This window comes from Papaver somniferum, chromosome 11 (assembly GCF_003573695.1).
Source record: "Papaver somniferum cultivar HN1 chromosome 11, ASM357369v1, whole genome shotgun sequence".
In the NCBI taxonomy this organism is placed as follows: Eukaryota; Viridiplantae; Streptophyta; class Magnoliopsida; order Ranunculales; family Papaveraceae; genus Papaver; species Papaver somniferum.
The window spans coordinates 127,545,263-127,569,675 of record NC_039368.1 but is presented as its reverse complement, the minus strand read 5'-3'; the positions used below and the strand labels follow the sequence as shown (position 1 = coordinate 127,569,675).

The 24,413-nt window shown below is 38.0% G+C and overlaps 3 protein-coding genes and 1 pseudogene across 3 annotated transcripts; all 4 read left to right on the top strand.

The window, feature by feature from the left end:
* Window positions 1-2,248: 2,248 nt before the first annotated feature.
* Window positions 2,249-5,148, top strand: LOC113320788 (3-oxoacyl-[acyl-carrier-protein] synthase I, chloroplastic-like). The gene is made up of 8 exons (XM_026568680.1): window positions 2,249-2,655; window positions 2,823-3,181; window positions 3,275-3,706; window positions 3,835-4,008; window positions 4,113-4,226; window positions 4,391-4,492; window positions 4,590-4,656; window positions 4,816-5,148. Exons 1-8 carry the CDS (start codon window positions 2,499-2,501, stop codon window positions 4,881-4,883), a joined length of 1,473 nt encoding a protein of 490 aa, XP_026424465.1. The 5' UTR covers window positions 2,249-2,498; the 3' UTR covers window positions 4,884-5,148.
* Window positions 5,149-13,032: 7,884 nt separating this feature from the next.
* On the top strand, window positions 13,033-13,867 carry LOC113325102 (trichoplein keratin filament-binding protein-like). Its single transcript, XM_026573332.1, has 2 exons — window positions 13,033-13,092; window positions 13,148-13,867. Exons 1-2 carry the CDS (start codon window positions 13,033-13,035, stop codon window positions 13,865-13,867), a joined length of 780 nt encoding a protein of 259 aa, XP_026429117.1.
* A 436-nt stretch (window positions 13,868-14,303) lies between these two features.
* Window positions 14,304-16,849, top strand: LOC113323233 (annotated as a pseudogene).
* Window positions 16,850-18,543: 1,694 nt separating this feature from the next.
* On the top strand, window positions 18,544-23,479 carry LOC113324348 (exportin-2-like). The gene is made up of 3 exons (XM_026572664.1): window positions 18,544-18,620; window positions 18,708-21,680; window positions 22,914-23,479. Exon 2 carries the CDS (start codon window positions 18,720-18,722, stop codon window positions 21,678-21,680), a length of 2,961 nt encoding a protein of 986 aa, XP_026428449.1. The 5' UTR covers window positions 18,544-18,620; window positions 18,708-18,719; the 3' UTR covers window positions 22,914-23,479.
* Window positions 23,480-24,413: the final 934 nt, after the last annotated feature.

The window sequence follows — 24,413 nt, the reverse complement described above, 5'->3', positions numbered from 1 at the left end:
TTGCTAAAAGACCAAAACTTAGTGAGGACATGTTGGTCCAATATAATTTTTTGTTTGGTCCTAGGCCCATAAGGTTATTTATAGTAGGGTCCAACCGGATTTTACCCTTATCCTAGGGTCCAAAGTTCTTTGAAAACATGGAAATGACTAATATACCCTACTATTTAAATACGTGTGAAATAACATACTTCTACTGAATCTGGATTTTATTTATCTGGAGATCCAAATTTAATTAAAACATATCTGCTACACTGTTTACAAATTTGAGTACATATCTGCTACACTGTTTACAAATTTGATTACCTATCTGCCACACTGCTTACAAATTTGAGTACATATCTGCTACACTTCTTACAAATCTGAGTACATATCTGCTACACTACTTACAAATCTGAGTATATATCTGTCGCACTGCTTACATATAGAGTATGTATCCGTTGGACATATTGAATCTGTAAATTTGGCATACGTACTCATGGATTTGTTTTTATAACAATATTAAAACACAACAACAAAACTAGCATCTATTTCAGTATTTCGCATACGTACTCATTGATCAAACCAAAATAAAGTGGCAAAACTATGAATAAAACAAAATCAAAAGAAGTTTTTATCAGTACGACATATACGTACTGGGCATTCATAAACTAAAAACTCAATTGCATGTCAAGAAGTGATGAATCCATGAATATAACCGAATCAACGCACATACTTCAGTATTTCACATACGAACTCATGAATCAAACCAAAAAAAGTGGCAAAACTCTGAATAAAACAGAATCAGAAGAAGTTTCCACCAGTACGACATATATGTACTGCGAAATTTATGACCTAAAACTCAACTGCATGTCAAGAAGAAGTGATGAATCCATAAAATCTAACCGAATCAAAGCACATATTTCAGTATTCCATATATGTACACCTGGATCAAACCAAAAAAATAAGAGAAAACCTATAGATTCAAAGTAAACGCAAAAAGAAACAGTACGTCATATATGTACTGATGGTTAATACGCAAAAGAAAACTGAAAAACAAACCAAAAACCATAAAAATGTCAGATCTACTAATAAAATAAACATAAAACATGATTTTTTATTTAGATCTAAACTTGTTTCATCAAAATCCACCAGTATATCATATACACACCGATGATTGATACACAAAAGCAACTCAAAAGCATATCAAAAACAACCAAAATGAAACTAAAATCAGCTGCATGTGAAAACCAGGTAATATATGAATCTATAAAAAACAGAACTGAAACACTTTTTTTTCAGTATTCCATATATATACTTCTAGATCGAAGAAGAAAATATCCAAAACTACAAAAATAACAAAATTAAAGCATAATTTTTCAGTACACCATATATGTACTTCTGATTCATAATCTAAATTTCAGCTGCATGTGAAAAACAAGTAACGAATCTATGAAAAAATAGAATCGAAACACTTTTATTTGAGTATTCCGTATATGTACTTCTGGATCAAACAAGAAAAATCTCCAAAACTATAAAAAAAAAAAACAAAATTAGAGCAGTATATTTCAGTATACCAAATATGTATTGTTGATTCATAATCTAAAAATCAGCAGCACGTGAAAAACAAGAGACGCATCATGAGATCGAACTACCAAAACCGCAAAAAGAAAATGAAAACGTCAAATAGATCGAATTATCATGATTCAGTTGAGAAACAAAACAAAATCAAAGTAGAACTGGAGAAAAGATTACATAACATACATGTAAAACCACGAAACATCTTCACAAACCCTAGGTCTAAACTTCATAAACGGCAGCAGCAGAGAAGAGGAGAGAGAGAGAACGAATCTGAGAAGAAAAAGAAAATTGATGAAAGCTGGCTTTTATTTCTGTTATATATAGTGAAGCCTATTTTGGGAATTCTTAAAATGCACGTAATAGGTTACACATGTGTGCAGGACCCGAGATTAAAATATTGGGTCCATTTTTCTCTTTTCTTTTAATTATGGACCTCTAATTACTGGGCTTTAGTGGATAGACCTGTCACTAACTAAGAACACTAAAATAGGATCTAAAGGTAATTCCTACATATAAAATGGCACCCCACATCATCATAAATAAAAATAAATACGAAAACGATTAACGGCTAGGATTTATCGGGCCACTATTTGTGAAAGTGGTACGAAAAAGTATATGATAATTATCCCACGAAAGGGGTAGTTAAAGTTGTTAAACAAATGAAATTTGTGTGTGTTGTACAAATGGTGTCATCGTGATGTAAATAATAAAAACCATAATTTGCATGAAAATTGTAAACATCGTCAAATGGAGGTGATAACAAGTTAGGTGACGGACTTGCCAATGAATTCCAAACCTAAATCATCATCTCTTCATTAGAAAATTTCTCTTTTTAATACTCCCCATTTTTAATCCTTTTCTTGATCGCCCCATAATTTTGTTTTTCGAAATTTTCGATTATATCGATTGTGCCGATTCTTGATCAGTTCGTTCGTGTAACAATGGCAGCGATTACTGGTTGTTCTTGTTCTACTAGTACTCATCTCTTCGGGAACAAAAATTTACTCAGAAATGAATTAGGATCATCTGGGGTTCATTCTAATGGTCTTATAAGACCTTTTGAAACCAAGCAGATTGGTTCTGCGCGGGCGAAATCAGGTACGGTTTTTGTGTTTTTTAGATGCGCATTTTAATTGTTATGTTGCACATTAGGTGTTCGAGTGGACGCCCAGGACGGGATTTAGGCTTGTTACCATTGTGCAGTAGTTTTAATGGATGCATCTTTGAATTGAATATGATTTTGTGCATTTCCTGTATGTGTTCAGTTTTGAAGAGTAGGCAAGTCAGAGCTATGGCTTCGCGAATCCCGTCAGCTCCGAAACGAGAGAGCGATCCGAAGAAAAGAATTGTTATAACAGGGATGGGACTTGTTTCGGTGTTTGGGAATGATGTTGATACCTTCTATAACAGATTACTTGAAGGAGAGAGTGGTATTAGTCTTATAGATAGGTTTGATGCTTCACCCTTTTCTGTAAGATTTGCTGGTCAGATACGTAAATTTTCGTCTGAAGGTTACATTGACGGAAAGAATGACCGACGTCTGGATGACTGTTGGAGGTACTGCTTGGTTGCTGGAAAAAGGGCTCTTGAAGATGCCAATCTTGGAACCGAAACTCTTGAAACCGTAAGTCTTATTGCAACAATCCGTAACGTAGTTTTGTCTTTGCATATACGGTTTGGCTTATTGCAATGTACTTGGAATTTGCGTATGGAACAGATGGACCGATCGAAAATTGGAGTTCTAGTAGGGACAGGAATGGGAGGATTAACTGCATTCAGCAGTGGAGTTGAATCTCTTCTCCAAAAAGGATACAAGAAGATCACTCCTTTCTTCATTCCGTACTCCATTACAAACATGGGATCAGCATTACTTGCCATTGATACAGGTCTAATGGGTCCAAACTACTCCATCTCTACTGCTTGTGCGACCGCAAATTACTGCTTTTATGCTGCGGCAAATCATATCAGAAGAGGTGAAGCTGATATCATGGTAGTTGGTGGGACTGAGGCTGCTATCATCCCAATTGGTGTTGGTGGTTTCATAGCTTGCAGAGCTTTGTCTCAGAGAAACGGTGAACCCCAAAAAGCTTCGAGGCCGTGGGATAGAGATCGCGATGGGTTTGTTATGGGCGAAGGTTCTGGCGTGCTGGTAATTACCCACTCCATTTTAACTCTCTGAGCTTATGTTGTGAAAGGCGAGCTAGGCGCTCGAGTAGGCAGTGAATTCTGTTATAATTGAGTTGTTGGGGCTGTTTTTTTTCTCTTTCTGTTGAGTAGGTTATGGAGAGCTTAGAGAGTGCAACAAAAAGAGGAGCGAACATAATAGCGGAGTATTTGGGAGGCGCGGTTACCTGTGATGCTCATCATATGACGGATCCTCGTTCAGACGGTCTTGGAGTTTCTTCTTGCATAAAAAAGAGCTTGGAAGATGCTGGAGTTTCTCCAGAAGAGGTGAGAATAAACGATGCCCGCGATACTCACATTTTAGTCTTTAGTACAGTTTCCTGCATTTCTTTGGAAACTGATAGAATTTGAGTGATTATCTGAAATTTTAGGTGAACTATATCAATGCTCATGCAACATCAACACTTGCGGGAGACTTAGCTGAGGTTAATGCCATCAAGAAGGTCTTTAAGAACACATCCGAGATCAAGATGAACGGAACTAAGGCAAGATCACTCATCCTTTGACACACTGTTTCTACTTTCTGACAATGATTAGCTCTAGCCATAATTATGTTAGTACGGTAACATATCAGCCTGCTAAAAGAACAGCGATTACGGCGCCATTAATAGCTTTCTAACTTTTTCTTTGTATGTATTTCTCGTTTCAGTCGATGATAGGACATGGGCTCGGTGCAGCTGGTGGATTAGAAGCCATAGCTACAATCAAAGCTATCACAACTGGATGGTTACATCCAACCATTAACCAAGATGTATATCTCCCTTAAGACTTTAGCTGCAGTATGTATTTATTTGACTCCGGTTTTTTTACTGCAATTCACGATATTCACTGTTTTGATTTTGACGCAGAATTTGGAGTCTGACGTTACAATTGACACCGTCCCAAATGTGAAGAAGCAGCATGAAGTTCATGTTGGTATGTATTCACTTCTAAGTACATTAAGATTTGTCATGTCGATATCAAAATGCCTATTATATTACATGATACTGCAAAAACTGACCAAGCAGCTTTCCTTTGATCATTTCCTGCTGGAATAGCTTACATTGGTTATCGACTTGTTTATGTGCATTCCAGGTATCTCTAATTCATTTGGGTTTGGCGGCCACAATTCAGTAGTCGTCTTTGCTCCTTTCAAGCCCTAAACTAAAGAAACATTCTTCTTTTTTTCCTCTTCACTCCTTCAGAATGTCAGATAGAATCCCAGCGGTACATGTGTCTTTAATCCCCTAATGCAGCCAATATGAGATATTATGTTTCTTCGCAACTAGCTATGCTGCATTACGTTACACATATTGCCGCAGCAGGCACGCTTGGTCCTCCTGCAATTTTTCAAAATTTTCTTTTATGCATTAATCTCTTTACTCTTGTACTGAACTTACTTTGAATAAAAACACTTATTTCCTACTAGTTTGCTATTCAAATACTCCCTCCTATTATTTTTTAATAGGCCAGTTTCTATAAATAAATATTTTAAAAAAATAGTCCAGTTTCCTAATTGGAAAAGTCAAATGTTACTTTAATTTTTTGGGACCACTTTATTTTAACTTCTTTTGATGACAAGTATCATGGGGACCATTTCACTTATTTCTTTGGCTGACAAGTGTCATGGGGACCATTTCACTTCACTTCTTTTATTGACAAGTGTCTAGAGGACCACTTTCAATAATTAGTTCTCTTAATTTCCTTAATTTTCTCAAAAAAAAAACTGGCCTATTAAAAAGTAACGAAGGGAGTATTCAATTTCTATAAAGCACCCAAGTCGAGGGACACCATTCATTTTTAACATAATAATTCCATGGAATACATTTTTACGGCCAAAGCACTATGGTGAGCGATTTCATTTTGCAATAACCTAATTGTAGTGAAATCTAACTATTATGGTTTTCCGTATAGCTTAATTGTAACGATATCCGTTAGCTATATTTCAAAGTTGATCACATCTGATGAGCTTTGTAACGTAGAGAAATCAGTTTCCGTGGGATTTTCTACTTCGCGAAAACTGAGTAGCGTTTGTTAGTCGTGTGGGATTTCAGATGGAAATGGAGTATTAATGAACCAAGAAAAAAACCGTCCCCAAACTCTCTCACAAATACCGGCCCCTCTGCGAGACCCAACAAAAAAAAACTGAGTCTCCGGTTTTGCCGTAGTCCATTTTCAGTGAACTCAATTTTGGTTTTCCACTATTTTAACATAACTAAGAGATGGCACAACACCATGATGAGATTGTCCTGAGAATATTGGCAATTCATTCTTTATCTTTCCCAATTAAGCGATTTTAGACAAATGAAAAAAAAACCGTTTTGCTCTCACACGAGGAACCAGTTTATTTTCGAGTTTTTCTTTCACCTTCACCGCTGGTTTTTCTCCGGCCATGAGCGGCTAGCCGGCCGTTCATAGGCTCTGGTGGGTACAAAGCACACAAATCACATATGTTTCTGTTAAATACGAGTCAAATTTTCCATGGGTCGAGATCTATTTTTAATTTGAAGAAGAGTAGTGGTAGTGGAGGTCAGAACTGTTGCAGCAGCGATGTTTCTCATACACGAATGTGTCTGAAAATAAACCTAATCAGTCAGGTAAATCATGCTAATTATTCCTGCCAATTTGGTTTTTCTCCCACGCGAATACTGAATCTCTGAATTGATTAATCTTCTAGCTAATTGTTAGTATTCATTCATGCCATCTGTAAGAATTTCTTTGAGAATTCATACACTTGTTATCTCCTCTATTGATACCTTCCTTTTCACCCAATAATACTCGGATTTTGTGAATTGATTTTGATGAAGATTTTGTGAGCTCCAAGTTTTGATTTTTTATACGTTATTCTCAATCAAAACCCTAATTGTCACAATAAAGACCACCAGTTTTAAGCTTTCCTTTCTCAAGACAAATCAATACCCTGAACCTGTTAAACCAAAAATTGTTTCAAACAAACTTCTGTAGCATCCCAGCTGAGTGTTTTGTATCACCATGTCTTCTGTTTGGCATGGTGATGTTACCCAGTTAACAAATCAACTTCAAATATCCTTGAATCTGAGTAGTGGTAGGAGGTTCAACCTAGATGAAGTTATCCCCTCTAGGTTCCAGAATAATGAAGGCCTCTGGACAAGCTGCTTGTTGGCTAGATTCACAGAACCAGTTCCAAGAAATAGCTGGCATGTAAGGAATGCATTACTATTCCAATGGAAGATTCAAGGTGGCCTTTCTGTCAAAATGGTTAGTGAGTGGGTGTACATGGTTAGATTTGAAAGAGAAGATGAGATGCTTAGAGTTCTAGCCACTGCAACAAGAGTAGTTTATGGTGATCTGTTCTCTATAAGGAAATGGGAAAGAACTGAGGATTTTGCAACTTGGAACCCTTCAGAAGAAATGTTCTTCATTACAATTCACAACCTATCCCCTGCTCAGGTGAATAGCGACAACTTGATAAGATATCTGGCTTGCATGGGAGACATCGTCTCTTTCTCATATCCTGTAAGGAAAGCTAATGAGAGCTTCTCCATCACTGTCAGAGCTAGTATAAGATTCAAGCAACCTCTAAGATTCAGTGTTAGAGCTGAAAATGAGTTGGGATATACTAATGATATCAACTTTCAGTTCCATCACTTCCCCAACAATTTTATGTGGTTTTTGTAACCTCATTGGTCACAAATTACAAGGCTGTGAACACTTTGCCATTGCACAACAACAAGCTGAAGAGAAACAAGCTGCTGCAGATGCCATCTTAGCTGCAATGCAACAAATTGATGCTCAGCAACAAGAACCAGTGGATGCACAGCAACAAGTACCTGACATATACCAGCAACATATACCTGCCATGAACCAGTACATGCAGTTATCAGAAGACAGCCTTGACAGTGCAAACTCTACCCAAGCAGCTTCTGAGATAACTTGTACTGAGTATCATAAGCAACTTGATGATGAAATTAGTCAAGGCAGTGGAAAATCCAAATCTCATGGTCAAGCTGAGGTTTCTAGTACAGAAGCACTAGATACTGCTGCTGATTCCCTTCATAACAACATGGGTGTATTGAGAGACTCTTACATGTGGAAAGTAGTCAGCAAGAGGAGCAGGCCTGGCCAAACTTTTAGGAGACTGAATTTGGGAGTGGAGCTGGCTCATCACATCAGTTGTCAGCAAATTCCACTGCATATTACAGAAATTGGAGTCGCATGCAGTCCTACTTCCATTGGGATTCACCACTGCCTGCTGCAGAGAAACTGAAAATCACTGAACTAAATGGCAATGATCTGAACTACCACTCAGCAAAGCTGCGACCAGAAGAGTCAAGGCCTGAAGATGCAAAAGATATTTTTGTGTGTGAAGAAATTGCCAATATGAAAGCCTATCCTCATCAATGGTATAGAGGAGAAGCATCTGAAGCATCTCAAAATGACAGAGACCCAAAAGGAAAGGGCAAACAGGTTGCAAACAATGACAAATAGTCAGCCTGGTCCTAACCTTGCTATGAAGAAACATTATGTGATCTTGTGCGTAGGCTACTACCAGAGTCTGTGGACTCTCTATCTTGTTGTTTTTTTTGCTGCTATAGCCTACTTTTCCCTTTTAGTTTACTGCATTTAGCTTTAGTCAGTATTGTCAGTTCTATAGTGTTTATAGTAGCTAAGTTTATTCTGTGTGATACCCTTTGCTTCAGTTCATCTTGCATTGTGTAATATAATTTTAGTATTTCTACCTTGTATCTATCTCTACTTTCATCCTTAGTTTTACTCCTTTGTATATCTCCAGACCTTTAAGTTAAATTCATACTTACTGTTTCCCTTCCTAGTATTGGTGTTCAATATTTTCTATCTGCATTCCTTCTCTTCTTCTCAGCTTTTTCCTAGAATTTTTAGACAATTTTTACAAATTAGCTGTATAATCTGAACATCTACTGTAATGTTTTTCAGTTGATTCCTCTATTGTTTCCTCTATAAATCTGGTCTCAGCCTTTCTATTTGCCTTTCCCTTGTGAATTTTTTTAGACATTATTTATTGTCATCTTGAAGTGTTTCTATAAATCTGTAAACCTTCTTCTACACTAGTGTCTTTTATCCCTTCACAATCCGCTTATCATTATGGAACTTCTGTCTTGGAACGTACAGGGTATAGGTACCCTCTCACTAAGGAACACTTCCAATACCTTATCCAGTCCTATAACCCTGACATAATGCTCCTAGCTGAGACAAAGGCTCCGGTGGGATTTTTTTCTTCAAAAAATCCAAATTTCACGACTGGTTCATTATTCCGTCTGTGGATTTAGCAAAAGGGTTAGCAATAGCTTGGCATAATAACATTGATATAAAATTAGTGTCGGCAAAATATAACGTGCGCCATTTTGAAGCAATCTTAGGTGACGAGAAGACTTTCATCACTCGCGTTAATGGAGCTATTGAAATCGAGGAAAAAATCAGGCACCGGGACTATATCTCTGAATTGGCCCAGCAAGTGAATCAACCTTGGGCCTTAATTGGCGATTTGAACTTCATTCTCGACCCAGATGAAAAACAAGGGGGAAACAAAGCCAGTTCTAGCAGCAAGACCATCATCATACAAACAATTGATTCCATAGGATTACAAGATGCGGGGTACGAAGGTGCGCCATTCACATGGTCAAACAACAGAAAAGGAGAAGCGAACATTTGTGAAAGAATCGACAGAGCATTGACATCATTTCTATGGGCTCAAAAATTCCCGAACACCAAGGTAACGCATCTACCTAGAGTTGGATCAGGTCATACACCCATACTTCTAGATACAAATCCTGAAAAATTGAAACTTCAGAAACCTTTTAGATGTATTAGATCTTGGCTCTCTCACTCCACTCTAACCGAGGTAGTCAAATCATCTTGGGAATTACATTCCAATAGCACAACAAATGAAAATGTCTCATTGAAACTCCATCTCCTATCCTCCGATCTTTCCCAATGGAATTCAGACGTCTTTGGAAATATTCATAAAAATATTAGGAATTTAAATAATAAAATTGAGAGCATCCACAAATCCGGAAATATTTCCAAGGACATTGACAAGCTAAAAAATCTCCAAGCAGTACTAGGAAAATGGTACGAAATTAAAAACGATTTCTACCATTAGCTATCTAGGGATAAATTCTTCAAGGAATATGATCGAAACACAGAATACTTCCATGCCTCCGCCTCCAATAGGAAAAGAATAAATTTCATCAATACCCTTAAAGAACCTTCGGGCTCTGGCTCTCGGACAGAAGTCAAATTTACTCTCTTCTGGTAAACCACTTTACCCACATTGGTAAATGACAAGGGAACAACAGTAGTTTTGACTGGGACAGTATCATAACGCCTTGTACATCAGATGAGGAAAATCTGTCGCTACTAAAAATCCCTTCTAAAAATGAAATCTACCTCACATTATCAAACATGAATCAGTGGGGTGCTCCGGGACCAGATGGATTCCAGCCAGGATTCTTCAAGGCTAATTGGGAAACATTTGGTCTGGATATTGTTAATACAGTTCAGGATTTCTTTAAAAATGGTATCCTTGATACTGATTTAAACCACTCCTACATCACCATTATCCCGGAAATCTCAACTCCTCAAACTCTGGGTGATTGTAGACTTATAAGTCTAAGTAACACCATCTATAAGCTAATCTCAAAAATTCCCGCAAATAGATTAAAACCTATCCGCAACAAAATTATCTCCCTCAACCAATCCACCTTCCTTTTGGGAAGACAAATCACCGAAAATATTATAATCACGTACGAGCTCATCCATTCTATGAAAATTCGAAGGCGACAAAAGGATATATGGCCCTCAAACTGGATCCCTCTAAAGCTTTTGATAGAGTGGAGTGGAATTTTATTGATAAGGCTCTGCTTAGCTTTGGTTTTGATGAAAAGTGGATAGATCTCATATTACAATGCATTTCGACTACCTCCTTTTCAATCCTCCTCAATGGATCCCCCTGGGTCAAAGTTCCAAACCTCGAGAGGATTAAGACAAGGGGACCCCCTTTCCCCATATCTCTTCCTGATATGCATAGAAATTTTGTCCAGGCTCCTAGAAAATGCGACTTTAGAAAAGAAAATATCAGGCCTCAGAATCAATAAAAACACTCCAACTATTTCCCATCTATTCTCCGCAGACGACTGCTTCCTATTTACAAAAGCTGATTTGGGAGAAGCAAAAAATCTTCTAGACGTTTTTATCCCTCTTCGGGGATATAACGGGACAAATGATAAATCTACAAAAATCCAGTGTCTATTTCAGCCCAAAAATACATCTTAAATATGGAAAAACTATAGCCAGAATCCTTAAAGTTCCCATGATGACCAAAAATGATAGATATCTCGGAACTCCTCTATTCTTTGATAAAAATAGGAAAGCAAATTTCGAACCACTCTTCAAAAAATATTACTCCACTTTACAAGGATGGAAATCCAAACTCCTATCTGAAGCAGGGAGGACAGTTCTGATAAAATTTATTCTTCAAGCTTTCCCAACATATCAAATGCAGGTCCTAGCTCTTCCTAAAGAAACCTTAAATCAATTAGATCGTATACAAAGAAATTTCTGGTGGAATAAAGAAGCGCAAAAAAGACAAGGTGGTTTTATCAGAGCTTGGAAATACATATCCAAGCTCATAAGTTTAATATAGCTCTTCTCTCGAAACTATCCAACAGATTAATTTTAGAAAAAGACCAACTATGGGCAAAAATTATCAAAGCAAAATATTTCCCAAATTTTGATCCTCTCGAAGCTTCTAAAGTTTCCAAATTATCTTGGATTCGGACAAGCATCCGAAAAGGTCTAGATCTAATTAAAGGAAATTTTGTCTGGCAAGTCAAAAATGGAAATTCGATTAAAATATGGGAAGACAAATGGATTCCAAACTCGAAAACTATACCACAACCACAAAATATGCAAGACACGGCTCCAAAAAGAGTTCAATAGCTAATCAATGAAGAGAATAGATGGGATCAAGAAAAACTGGAAAGATATTTCAGCCCGGAGGTTAGAAAGAAAATTAAGGCGATTACGCCAAAAAAAAGAAGAAGAAGACAAAATACGATGGATACACCATCGATGAGGACTATTCTCGGCAAAAAACATATATAATTTCTTAGCGAATCAGAATCAAGAAGATGGTAATTCTCTTTTAGATTTCCCATGGAAAAGTATATGGAAAATTCAGGCAATACCAAGAATTAAACTTTTTGTGTGGAAACTAGCTCAGAAAGCGTTACCTACTTCCTCGAGACTACGGACACATAATCCGGAAATTGATCCAAACTGCCAACTATGCAATTCCCAAGCGCAGGAAACAGAGAACCGTCTATTCAGATCTTGCCCCTTCGCAAAAGCTATTTGGTTCAGATTTTCGCTAGGATTTTTAACTTCTTCGGCTACGACGGGTCCGATTACAACGTGGGTCAAAGGTTGGCTTCTAAACCCAGATCTGGAAAATTTGGTAGGCAAAATCTCAACCATATTGTGGTTCATATGGAAACACAGATGCTCGTTGTTTTTTTTTTTGAAAAAATAACCCCAAATCCAATGCAACTAATAGATCATATCAACGGATTTTTGCAATCCATTCCTCAAAAGAACACAAAGGAAATATAAGACAATCAGGCGATGAAGATCAGCACCAGATGGTCGGACCTAAAGACAGACTGTATAATATTTATTGATGCTTCTTTCAAGGAAGAAGACCTTTCAATGGGATACGCTTTCATCGTTTATTCAGTAGACCATCAGACATTTATGGACATTTCAGCAGGCTCGGGAACAACTACTTCGGCCTTTCATGCAGAAGCGAAATCTCTACAAAAAGCAGTCACATGGCTAAGAGACAACGTTTCGTCTAGTGTTTCTATAGTAACTGATTGTAAAGCCTTGGCAGACATCATCAACAAGAAAAACACTAAACCAGCGTGGACAGCCGAAAACACAGTTCAAAAAGTCAAGAAAATGTTAAAAGATCTTCTTCAAACTCAGGTAAAGTTTATAGTGAGAACATACAATTTAGCAGCGGATCAAATTGCCAAGGAGACAAGAATAAAGAATCTTCAACATATGTCCACAAAGTTGCAACAAAAAAATCCCTCGGATGAATGCAAATCAAGAAAACATTTCTCCAAGGGGTATCATGAATAAGTGAACAAATCAAAGGACCTACACCAAAAATATTCCCCACAATATAAACCCCGATTCAACCCCCATTTTTTTTTGTTTGTTTTTTCATATCACTCGTTTCTCATTTTCAAATCCCGCTCACCAGATTTCAGAAACCCTAGACAAAAATCAATGGCGAAGAAGAAGAAACAGTCGCAGCAGCAACAAGAAATGAAGAGAGAAACAGAGCAGGTTCGTTAAAGTTGAAGTGGAAGAGAAACAAAATTTGGATGAGTTGAAATTGAAGTATGATGGTGTTTTGCAAGAGAAACAAGGCGAAATCAACAAGTTGAAGAAATCTGTGGATCTTCTTAATGGAGATCTTGTTCGTCAAAGACAAATTGTTTCTGATATGAAAAAGATACTCGATGTTCAGGCTAAAGAATTCAAGGAGGATATTAAGAAGAAGACAGTGAAAATAATCGATGATTTCGATAAGAATTTTAACATGTTGAGAAAGGCAGTTGCAGAAGTATACAAGGAAATGGAAGAAGCAATTGAGGGTTTATTGGTTGAGAAAGGTTTGATTGAGCAGAAATTGGTTGATTCTGGGAAGATAATCGAGGAACTGAAAAGAGAGAAGAATAAGATTGAGAAGAACAGGGACGATCTGCTACTGAAACTAGCTCATTTAGAGAAACACCAGGAAGTGGAATTGGATTCCGGAAGAAGAAAGAAATTCAAGGAAATTAGTGAAGAGGAAAATGTATTTGCTGATATTGAAACTATCGTTTCGTCAATTGAGAAGCAAATCAAAGTTCTAATTGATGCTAACAAGCATCTGAAATCCGAGGTCAGGTCTTTGAAAGATAATCTCAAGAGGGTTGATGCTGAGAAGAGTGAAATTCAGAAGCAACTTAAGAATGCATTGAGTGAGCTTGATGACAAGTCCTCCAAAGATCTAATTGAAGGGGTTGATGCTGACAAGGGCAAGCAACTTAACTTGAGGAAAAGGAAAATTGGTTGAAGCTGAATAAGTTTCTCAGAGATGTCTGACTGATTGAACTACAAAATTTAGTGTGTGTTTTTTTGTTACAAATAGTTTCCAAAAAGCATAGAAAAATATTCCTACAAGTCTGTTATGTGTTGTTATGTTATCTGTAACTTGATCAACATTACCCTTTTAGAAAAATATCTAGGCATCTTGATCTGTTTATATAAAAACTTTCTTATTTCGATTGTCCCATAATTTGTTTTTCCACAATTTGGATTATCGACTTGTTGATTCTTGATCAGTTCGTGACAATGGTAGCCATTACTGGTAGTGCTTGTTCTACTAGTAGTCTTCTCTTTGGAAACAAAGAGTTTGTTAAGAATGAATTAGGTTCAGGGATCAATTCATTGTAATGGTCTTTTTGGACCTTTTGAAACCAAGCAAACTGGTTCTATTTGGGCGAAATCAGGTACGTTTTGTTTTATTTTGATGCACATTTTAATTGTTTGTGGCAATTTTGCTAGCATGTTCCCACGTAGAATCCATTGCGGATGATTTAAGTTATGTTGCACATCAGGTGGCTGAGTCAATGCACTGGCCGGGATTTAGGCTCATTTCAACTTCATCCGACTGCACAGTACTTTTAATGTATGCATCTTTGAATTGAACATGATTTTGTACATTTCCTGCCTGCCTGCAGTGTTAAAGAGTAGGCAAGTCAGAGCTATGGCTTCGCAAATCCGATCAGCTCCGAAACGAGAGAGCGATCCGAAGAAAAGAATTTTTATAACCGGAATGGGACTTGTTTCGGTGTTTGGGAATGATGTTGATACCTTCTATAATAGATTACTTGAAGGAGAGAGTGGTATTAGCCTTATGGATAGGTTTGATGCTTCACCCTTCTCTGTAAGATTTGCTGGTCAGATTCGCGACTTTTTATCTGAAGGTAACATTGACGGAAAGAATGACCGCCGTCTGGATGACTGCTGGAGGTATTGCTTAGTTGCTGGGAAAAGAGCTCTTGAAGACGCCAACCTTGGAACCGAAACTCTTGAATCCGTAAGTCTTATTTGCAACAATTTGTAACGCAGTTTTGTCTTTGCATATACGGTTTGGCTTACTGCAATGCACATGGATTTTGCATCAGATGGATCGCTCGAAAATTGGAGTTCTAGTTGGGACAGGAATGGGAGAATTAACAGCATTCAGCAGTGGAGTTGAATCGCTTCTCCAGAAAGGATACAAGAAGATCACTCCGTTCTTCATTCCGTACTCTATTAAGAACATGGGATCAGTATTACTTTGATACAGGTCTAATGGGCCCAAACTACTCCATCTCTACTGCTTGTGCTACTGCAAACTGCTTCTATGCTGCGGCAAATCATATCAGAAGAGGTGAAGCTGATATCATGGTAGTTGGTGGGACTGAGGCTGCTATTATCCCAAAAAGCTTTGAGGCCGTGGGATAAAGATCGTGATGGGTTTGTTATGGGTGAAGGTTCTGGTGTGCTGGTAATTACCCCATTTTAACTCTCCGAGCCTATGTTGTGAAAGGCGAGCTAGGCGCTCGTCAAGGCGCACGAGTTGTGCAGGGGGTCCCCCTAGCCTAGCGCCTCACACAACATGGCTTTGAGCTGTGTTGTGCGGTTTTTGTATATCACATTTGGTTCCCTGTAGGCAGTGAAAGACTGTTACAATTGAATTTTTGGGGATTTTTTTTCTTTTTCTTTTTTTTGTTGAGTAGGTTATGGAGAGCTTAGAGAGTGCAATGAAACGAGGAGCGAACATAATAGCGGAGTATTTGGGTGGCGCGGTTACCTGTGATGCTCATCATATGACAGATCCTCGTTCAGACGGACTTGGAGTTTCTTCCTGCATAAACAAGAGCTTGGAAGATGCTGTAGTTTCTCCGCAAGAGGTGAGAATAAACGATGCCTGTTATATTCACATTCTAGTCTTAGTGCAGTTTCCTGCATTTCTTTGAAACTGATTGAATTTCTGGTGAATGTCTGAAATTTTCAGGTGAACTATATCAATGCTCATGCAACGTCAACACTTGCGGGTGACTTAACAGAGGTTAATGCCATTAAGAAGTTGTTTAAGAACACGTCCGAGATCAAGATGAACGGAACTAAGGCAAGATTGTGCATCCTCTGACACACTGTTTCTACTTTCTGACAATGATAAGCTCTAGTCGTTCTTTTGTCAGTGCAACAACATTTTACCTTCCCGACTTTTCCTGTTCAAATGGATTTGAGGTTTTTGTATGTCTCTCATTTCAGTCAATGATTGGACACGGACTCGGTGCAGCTGGTGGTTAGAAGCCATATCCAACTATTAACCAAGATGTATGTATATCTCCAATAAGGCTAATAATTTTCTTTAACTGAACTATGTATATCCTCATAATTTCTTATTTGATTCAGGTTTGCTGACTGCATTTCACAATTTCACTGTTTTGATTTTTGATGCAGAATTTGGAGTCTGACGTTACAATTGACACTGTCCCAAATGTGAAGAAGCAGCATGAAGTTCATGTTGGTATGTATTCGCTTGAAATCCTGCAAAAACTGACAAAGTAGCTTTCCTTTGCTCATATCCGTTCGAATAGCTTACACCGGTTATCAACTTGTTTGTGTACATTACCTGCAGGTATGTGCAACTCATTTGGCTTCCGCGGCCACAATTCAGTTGTCATCTTTGCTCCTTTCAAGCCCTAAATTATTAAAGGAACATTCTTCTTCTCTTCCTCTTCACTCCTTCAGGATGTCAGATAGAATCGCAGCGGTGGTAGATGTGTTTTTAATCCCCTAATGCAGCCAACATGAGATATTATGTTTCTTTGGCAACTAGCTATGCTGCATTTACACATACTGTCTCAGCAGGCACGCTTGGTCCTCCTGCAATTTTTCTCTTATGCAGTAATCTCTTTACCAACCTGATGAGGTTAGCCTAAGTCTTGTATTGAACTTCCTTTGAATGAAATTGTTCATGAACTCTAATTGAATCACAAAACACTGATTTCCTACTAGTTCCTATTCAAATTCTATAAAGCTCCCAAGTTGAGAACAAGCCATGAAATACATTTTGTCCTAAGGGGCGCGTGAAAAACCCGTTGAACTAATGCGAATGCTAGCAAAATGGAGGGTTTTGAAACACCAAGTGCATGTTAAAAATCTCGTCCCTCGGTATATACCAGCTAAAATTATATCAAAGGATGATAATAGTAAAATATTACTTACACTGAACCCTAGTTAGTAAGTTCGCGAATGATAATTTTTCCGTATCACGAATTTTACCGTCTTATTCGCGTACGTTTGCAACTCCGAACCCAAGTCGCGTATTATGTGACATTTCCGAATTATTCGCGAACCGTTCACGAATTTTACGTATCCCGAATGATACGTCCGCTTAATTCGCCATAAATTCTTTAGCTTTTACTTTTCAAAGACTCCATTTTTTGGGCTTTACTGCCTCCCGAACATACACGACCGAATATTAGACGTGTTGTGATTTTTATGAAACAAAAACGACTGAAGAGATTTGAAGGTGAAGGTGAGAGAGATCTCAAACTCACTAACCAAGCATCTAAACCACCATACGACGTCCTCTTGGATAACTAATGTTGTATATATTATTAATATCATCATATTAAGTTCATTTTTTCTTTAAATAACTCACACATATGCATAAAAATTGGTCTATGACCTTATAAATACAAATTATTTGTTATATATAGATACCGAATTTTCAGAGCCGAACTCACATTTATAAATCGAATCATACACGTACGTATGCCGTTCCGAATTACTGACGAATCACGTCCCGTTGACCGAATTTTGGACCGAATCTGAATTTTACAAAATCGTATAATACTCGTACGTTTGCCGTTCCGTACGTTTACCGAATCCCGAATTACTAACTAGGCACTGAACATGCTACTGAGTGTGCCAATGAGTTTATTGGGCCTCGCGGTACTGACAGAGAAGTGATAATGAGTTTATTGGGCCAAATGGGTGAGTCAAATTACCTAATCAGCCCCACTCACAACCGATCCAACCTCTTTCTCAAAATTGTCCTCCAAAAAAACATACCTTACAATTAAAGTCGGTTAGGTTGGCCTCAATAACAAGCAACTTAAAATCAAACAGAATATTCTTCCTCCACAAGGCATTTATGATTTATGTGACTCAACACCAAAATACCATTTTTCTTAGGGGTATTATAAATAAGACGATAAATTTTGTCCTGCTCTCGAAAAAGTTGATAAAGAAAGTAGAAATTTTGAAAGACACCACAACTTCAAACATGCTAAGAATGTTGTCCTTCGTTAATAACTCAAATGATGACATGAACACTAATTAGAGATTACATTGTGCAAAATCAAACTCGCAGAAGCATCTTGACGCTGCGTCTCACCAGACCAAATGACCCATCCCCAAACTCATTCATAAAATCATCATTAACAAAAAAAACTTCCTTAAATTCAAAGTCGGTTAGGTTAGCTTCAAGACTCTCAACAACAAGCAACCCAAAGAACCAAACAGAATATCCTTTCCATAAGAGCATTTACCGTCAAGTAATTACCAAAAAAAACATTTCTCAAAGGGGTATCAAAAATAAACTGGAAAATCAAAGGACCTAAAATAAAATATTCTCCTCTATATAATCCCCGATTCAACCCTGTTTCGTCATATCACTCAGTTCCTCATTTTTCAAATCAGAGAGAGACGAAGCCGAAGAAGTTTCTCTCTCCTCAGCTCAGTCCTTCATCTTCTTTTCAAAGGTAAAACCCTAAAACCCTAATCTGTTCATCATCATCTTAAACCCTATTTTACAGATTTTGATTTCTTTCTTCATCGTTAAACCCTAGAAATCCATCGTCATGGAGTGGAATGCAGAAACCCTAAAAATCTTATCAGAATGCTTCTTACACACACTATCACCAAATCATGAACCTCGTAGACAAGCTGAATCATACTTATCAGAAGCATCTGATAAACCTAATTTCGGTCTCGCCGTTCTTCGTTTAGTTGCTGAGACGAACATCGATGATCAGATCCGTATTTCTGCTGCTGTTAATTTCAAAAATCATCTTAAATCGAGATGGATTTCGGTAGAAACGAACAAGAATCATCGTGGTAATAACAATCCTGATGCTCCTGTTTTGTCTCCAATTGATGATACTGAGAAGGAACAGATTAAACAGTTGATTTTGCCATTGATGTTGTCTGCTTCGCCGAGGATACAGAGTCAGTTGAGTGAAGCGTTGGTTGTTATAGGGAAACATGATTTTCCTAAAGCTTGGCCTGCGTTGTTACCTCAGATTGTTTCGAGTTTGAGACAAGGTATGGAGAATAATGATTATGTTACTGTTAATGGGATTTTGGGTACTGCGAATTCGATTTTTAAGAAGTTTAGGTATCAGTATAAGACGAATGATTTGTTGCTTGATTTGAAATATTGTCTTGATGGTTTTGCTGCACCGTTGCTTGATGTTTTTATGAGGACTGCCAATGTGATTGATAGTATGGTTGGTGGTGGTGGTGGTGGTGGTACCGCTGCCAATCTGAAACCACTTATGGAGAGTCAGAGGCTTTGTTGTAGGATTTTCTTTAGTTTGAATTTTATGGAAATACCTGAGTTTTTCGAAGATCATATGAAGGAGTGGATGGGGGAGTTTAAGAAGTATTTGACTAGTACTTATCCTGCTCTGGAAGGTGGTGGTGGTGATGGTTTGGCACTTGTGGATGATCTTAGAGCTGCAGTATGTGAGAATATTAGTTTATATTTGGAGAGATATGAGGAGGAGTTTGCAGGTTACTTGAAGGATTTTGCACTTGCAGTTTGGACACTTTTGGTTGGGGTTTCATCGGCGACGGGTCGTGACAGGTTAACTATTACTGCGATTAAGTTTTTAACTACTATCAGTACGAGTGTACACCACAACTTGTTTGCTGGAGCTGATGTCTTGCAGCAGATTTGTCAGTCTATTGTGATTCCGAATGCAAGATTAAGGGAAGAGGACGAGGAGTTGTTTGAGTTCAATTATGTGGAGTTTGTTCGGAGGGATATCGAGGGGAGTGATGTTGACACTAGGAGGAGGATAGCATGTGAGCTACTCAAAGGAATTGCCACCAACTATAAAACAGAAGTTCAATCCATTGTTGTGGAACAAATTAAAAATATGTTGGCTGTTTTTAATGCAAATCCAGCTGAGAATTGGCGGGATAAGGATTGTGCTATTTACTTGGTTGTTTCCCTTGCAACAAGAAAGGCTGGAGGAACTTCTGCCTCAACTGATCTTGTCGATGTCGGTGAATTTTTTGGATCAGTTATTATCCCAGAGATTCAAAGCCAGTCCGGTTCTGCAATGTTGAAAGCTGGTGCTTTGAAGTTCTTTACAGTTTTCAGGAATGAGATACCGAAGCAGACTGTTGTTGGATTGATGGGTGATGTTGTTCGGTTCCTCGCATCAGAGTCAAATGTCGTTCACTCTTACGCTGCAAATTGTGTTGAAAAGCTCTTGTTAATCAAGGATGGAGGGCAGAGGAGGTTTAATTCCACTGACATCAACCCCTTCCTTCCGATTCTCATGACTAACCTTTTCAATGCCCTTAAGTTTCCCGAATCAGAAGAGAATTCTTATGTAATGAAGTGTATAATGAGGGTTCTGGGAGTTGCTGATTTTTCTCAAGAAGTTGCTGGACATTGTATTACTGGTTTGACACATCTTCTCAGCGAGGTTTGCAAAAATCCGAAGAACCCTGTGTACAATCACTATCTGTTTGAGGCAGTAGCGGGTTTGGTTGGGCGAGTGTGTGAGAAGGATCCTTCTTTGATACCAACCTTTGAAGCTAGCATATTTCCAATACTCCAATATATTTTGGGCCAGAATGTCACTGAATTTTGGCCTTATGCTTTCCAGCTATTAGCACAGCTCGTCAATCTGAATAAACCACCTCTTCCAGCTAGTTATATGTCGATCTTTGAGCTTCTCCTTGCAACCGAGACATGGAAGGGACACGCTAACACACCTGCTCTTGTTCAGCTTCTTCAGGCCTATCTGAAGAAGGCTCCTGATGAACTGAGCCAAGGGGGTAGGCTTGGCCAAGTGCTCGGGATATTTCAAAAGCTCGTCGATGTACCAAGCACAGAAGAGCTAGGGTTTTATGTGCTGAACACCATTATAGAGAACCTCAGGTATGATGTGATCGCACCTTTTGTTACTCACATCTGGACTGCGCTCTTTACAAAGCTCATGCAAAGTCCCAAGGTTAAATTCATCAAGTGTATGGTGATATATATGTCACTATTTTTGGTCAAGTATGGACCTCCAGCACTCACTGATTCAATCAACGCCATTCAGAACGATGGAAAATTACTTGGTAGTATAATCGAGCAGTTTTGGATACCTCATCTGAAATCCATAATTGGGACAATTGAGTTGAAGTTAACTGCTGTTGCTTCAACCAGATTAATATGTGAATCTACAGTCCTCTTGGATCCTGCAGCTGCTGCTACTTGGGGGAAAATGTTGAACAGCACTGTTACCCTTCTCTCTCGACCAGAAGAAGAAAGGGTTGATGAAGACCCAGAAGTGCCAGAAATTGGAGAGAATGTGGGTTACAGTGCTAGCTTTGTGCGTCTCCACAATGCTGGAAAGAAAGATGAAGATCCTGTTAGTGATATAAGGGACCCGAAGGAGTTCTTGGTAAGGTCATTGGCAAGGCTCTCAGCTATGAGTCCTGGAAGGTATCCAACAATTATTCAACAGTCTTTGGATCCAGCCAATCAAACAGCATTGCTCCAGCTATGCAGCACATACAATTGCACCATAGTCTGAGTAAGTTGTTTTAACGTAAGCTGTTTTTTCTTAGTATTGTTGTGCGCTTTTTGCTTCTTCTTTTTTCCTTTTGTGATGTGTACTTTTTATAGTTTACTTTTCACTTACCTCTTACATCTATTATCGAGGGCGTAGTGTGGTCTTGCTTGTTAAGGTTTCTCTTGTGGGTTTGTTAGAATTAGGTGCAGTTATGAGTAGAAATCAATTCTGTGCGAAACAAGTTTTCTAAACTTGAATGTGCCTTGTTACCATAAATCATCATTTTGTCTCTATTTAGGTTAACCATAGTGACCAAGACCATAGTGACTTTTGCTCCTTGATTTTGTTGTTTGCGTTCTATTTCTCTGCTTGTGAATCTGCTCACAGACCACTACTCAGGCATTCCACAGGATTTTTTTAATCTTTTTTCCTGGTGTATGCTGGAAGTCCAAACTAATAGATAGCAGAACTTGAACATACGAAGGGTTTTTTTCAGCTAACTTAGTTTCACGTGGACACGGAAAATCTATGAAGCAATGTTTGTAACAAGACCCTGCTATGAAGTTCTTGCAGGGTCTACAGAGTCACTTTTTTGTCATTAGGAGTCCGATCATACTAATGGAACCATTTACGCATCTACCACAAAGATTTATTCGTCGGTTCGACAAGAAGAGAAACAACAAGAGACCACTACTAACTTTTTAGAAATTAGAGTTGTATTAATCTTTTGTTGTTTCTCCTCTTGGCGAATTAAGGAATAAATCTCTGTGGTGGATGAAAATGGCTCCATTACTAGGATCTGGCTCCCAATGGCAGAAAATGAATTGTGCAAACCTTGCAACACTATTGTAGCACAATCTTGGCATTGAATGATCGATTGAACTAATACTTGGATACATCTATTGTAAACATGCATTGTTAATTGTGGTTGATTTGGGTTTGGGAGTAGTATCCTCAGGACTCACTTGCATAGTCTCCAAAATATCGACACTTTACAATTTTGCTTGATCTGTGAACCCCTGTGCTGTTGCATAATGAAGCAATATAACCCATTCAATGGGTGTATACTTAAATTTCAAAAATAAAGACGTTGCTTCCTTAGCTTTAACATGTAATTTAAGCCTGTAGTCTTGTTCATCTGTTCAGTTATTGGTTATTCTTGTGAAGGTATCTTGGTTCATCTTCTTTCATATCTGCATTAAGCAAAAGAAGCTAATTTATAGCCATTCTTTTTATTCTATGTTTATTTTGCAGGAATAGTAGGTTACAAGAAAAAGAAAAAAAAAGGCTATTCAAAAAAAATTTGGGGTCTGGTGAATCCTACAATGCATTTGTGAGGTGGGGTCGGTTACTTCTATACGCTGGAGATTGCAGTGAACTGGTTCGTGTCATTTGTGTCTCCTATGCTTGATAGATATTGAAGATTACTGCAAATTGGGTCGTCTTCAGGTCATTTTGCATTTATTTTGTTGTCTTTTTTCCTACTCAACTTTTTCTCAGTTTCATATTTGGAGGGGTTCAAATATGCATAGCACTGTCTTTTTTTACTTGGTGTCTTCTGTAATGGGAAAAAGGGAGAAAAGAGGAAAAAACTGTATCCCTCCCGAAGTATAGTGTTGTCGATGAGTCTGTTAAATTGAGTCACTTTTTTCTTCAGGGAAAAGTTGTCGAGAGAGTATAGATAGTGTTGTTGATGAGTCGGTCAGTTTTTGAGGCGCTTTTCTTCGGGGAAAAGTTGTCGGAGTCTGTCACCTCATATAGTACTGGGCACTTCATATGGAAAATCATTCATACATCTTTTTAGTCTTCTTGTTATTTCAGTAGCTCTTGTTGCTCATTTCATCTTTTTGATTTTGCGTTACTTTATTGCAACACCTTTCTTCCCTTCTTTCGGGCTAGTGGGATTGCGACTTGCAAAGACATGTTTTGCGCTAAGATTTGTTTGTGAGCTTTGCACTGCCCTGGTTGGCTATAGATGTTCATCCCCGCATATTTATATTTCTCCATATTGAAAGTTTCACATGGAATTTGTGATTTTGATTTTAGATTTAAAACTTGCTTTTACTTCCATAAAAATAGGACTAGTATCACATTTTCTCCATCTCCATGGCAAGACTATTTGCATTCTGCAAAACGAAAAAATGAAGCAGAGTCGCACCTTTTAAAGGTGACTTAGAAGCGCTTATAGATAAATAGCCCTCTCTCTCTCTGTGTAAAAATAACCAAAGTTCTTATTTTGTGGAATGCCGAAGTACTTTCATTTGAACAACTATGAATGAAAACAAAGGAAATTGAAAATGCAGTAACAAGTTTCTTTGACCGGAACATATTGAAATCAGGATACATAATATGCATGAATACTATATCTAACAATGCTATGAAATAGCATGGCTGATATCCAACTAGATCAGATTTGTCCGGGTAGGGGAGGAAAATGGCGATCAAGAAAAGCAATCGAGGTATTGACTTCGTTGGTGCAAGTTTTCTATGGATGTAATCTTAGATCTATTATCATGTTTTGTATAAACACAATAGCCTATTATTCAATTAAAGTTTACATGTATAATCATGTGTTAAATCTAATTGTTCTTGAACTACCTGTCTTACATTTCTAGATGTCCCACGACACGGTCTCTGCTGGAGTTACAAAATGATGCATCTAATATGAGAAAAATCAAAGCCTGATTAGCTCCTTTATGGGAGGGTGCCATTGCAATTGCAATTGCATTTATGCCTCCGGAGCTGGTGAATGAT

Excerpts from the sequence above, each read along its gene's own strand:
- LOC113324348 (XM_026572664.1), top strand. The coding sequence starts at position 18,720 with ATGGAGTGGAATGCAGAAACCCTAAAAATCTTATCAGAATGCTTCTTA.
- LOC113325102 (XM_026573332.1), top strand. The coding sequence starts at position 13,033 with ATGGCGAAGAAGAAGAAACAGTCGCAGCAGCAACAAGAAATGAAGAGA. Across the intron at positions 13,093-13,147 it reads TGAAGAGAGAAACAGAGCAG|TATGATGGTGTTTTGCAAGA; the intron begins GTTCGTTAAAGT and ends TTGAAATTGAAG.
- LOC113320788 (XM_026568680.1), top strand. The coding sequence starts at position 2,499 with ATGGCAGCGATTACTGGTTGTTCTTGTTCTACTAGTACTCATCTCTTC. Across the intron at positions 4,227-4,390 it reads TCAAGATGAACGGAACTAAG|TCGATGATAGGACATGGGCT; the intron begins GCAAGATCACTC and ends TTCTCGTTTCAG. Across the intron at positions 4,493-4,589 it reads ATCCAACCATTAACCAAGAT|AATTTGGAGTCTGACGTTAC; the intron begins GTATATCTCCCT and ends ATTTTGACGCAG.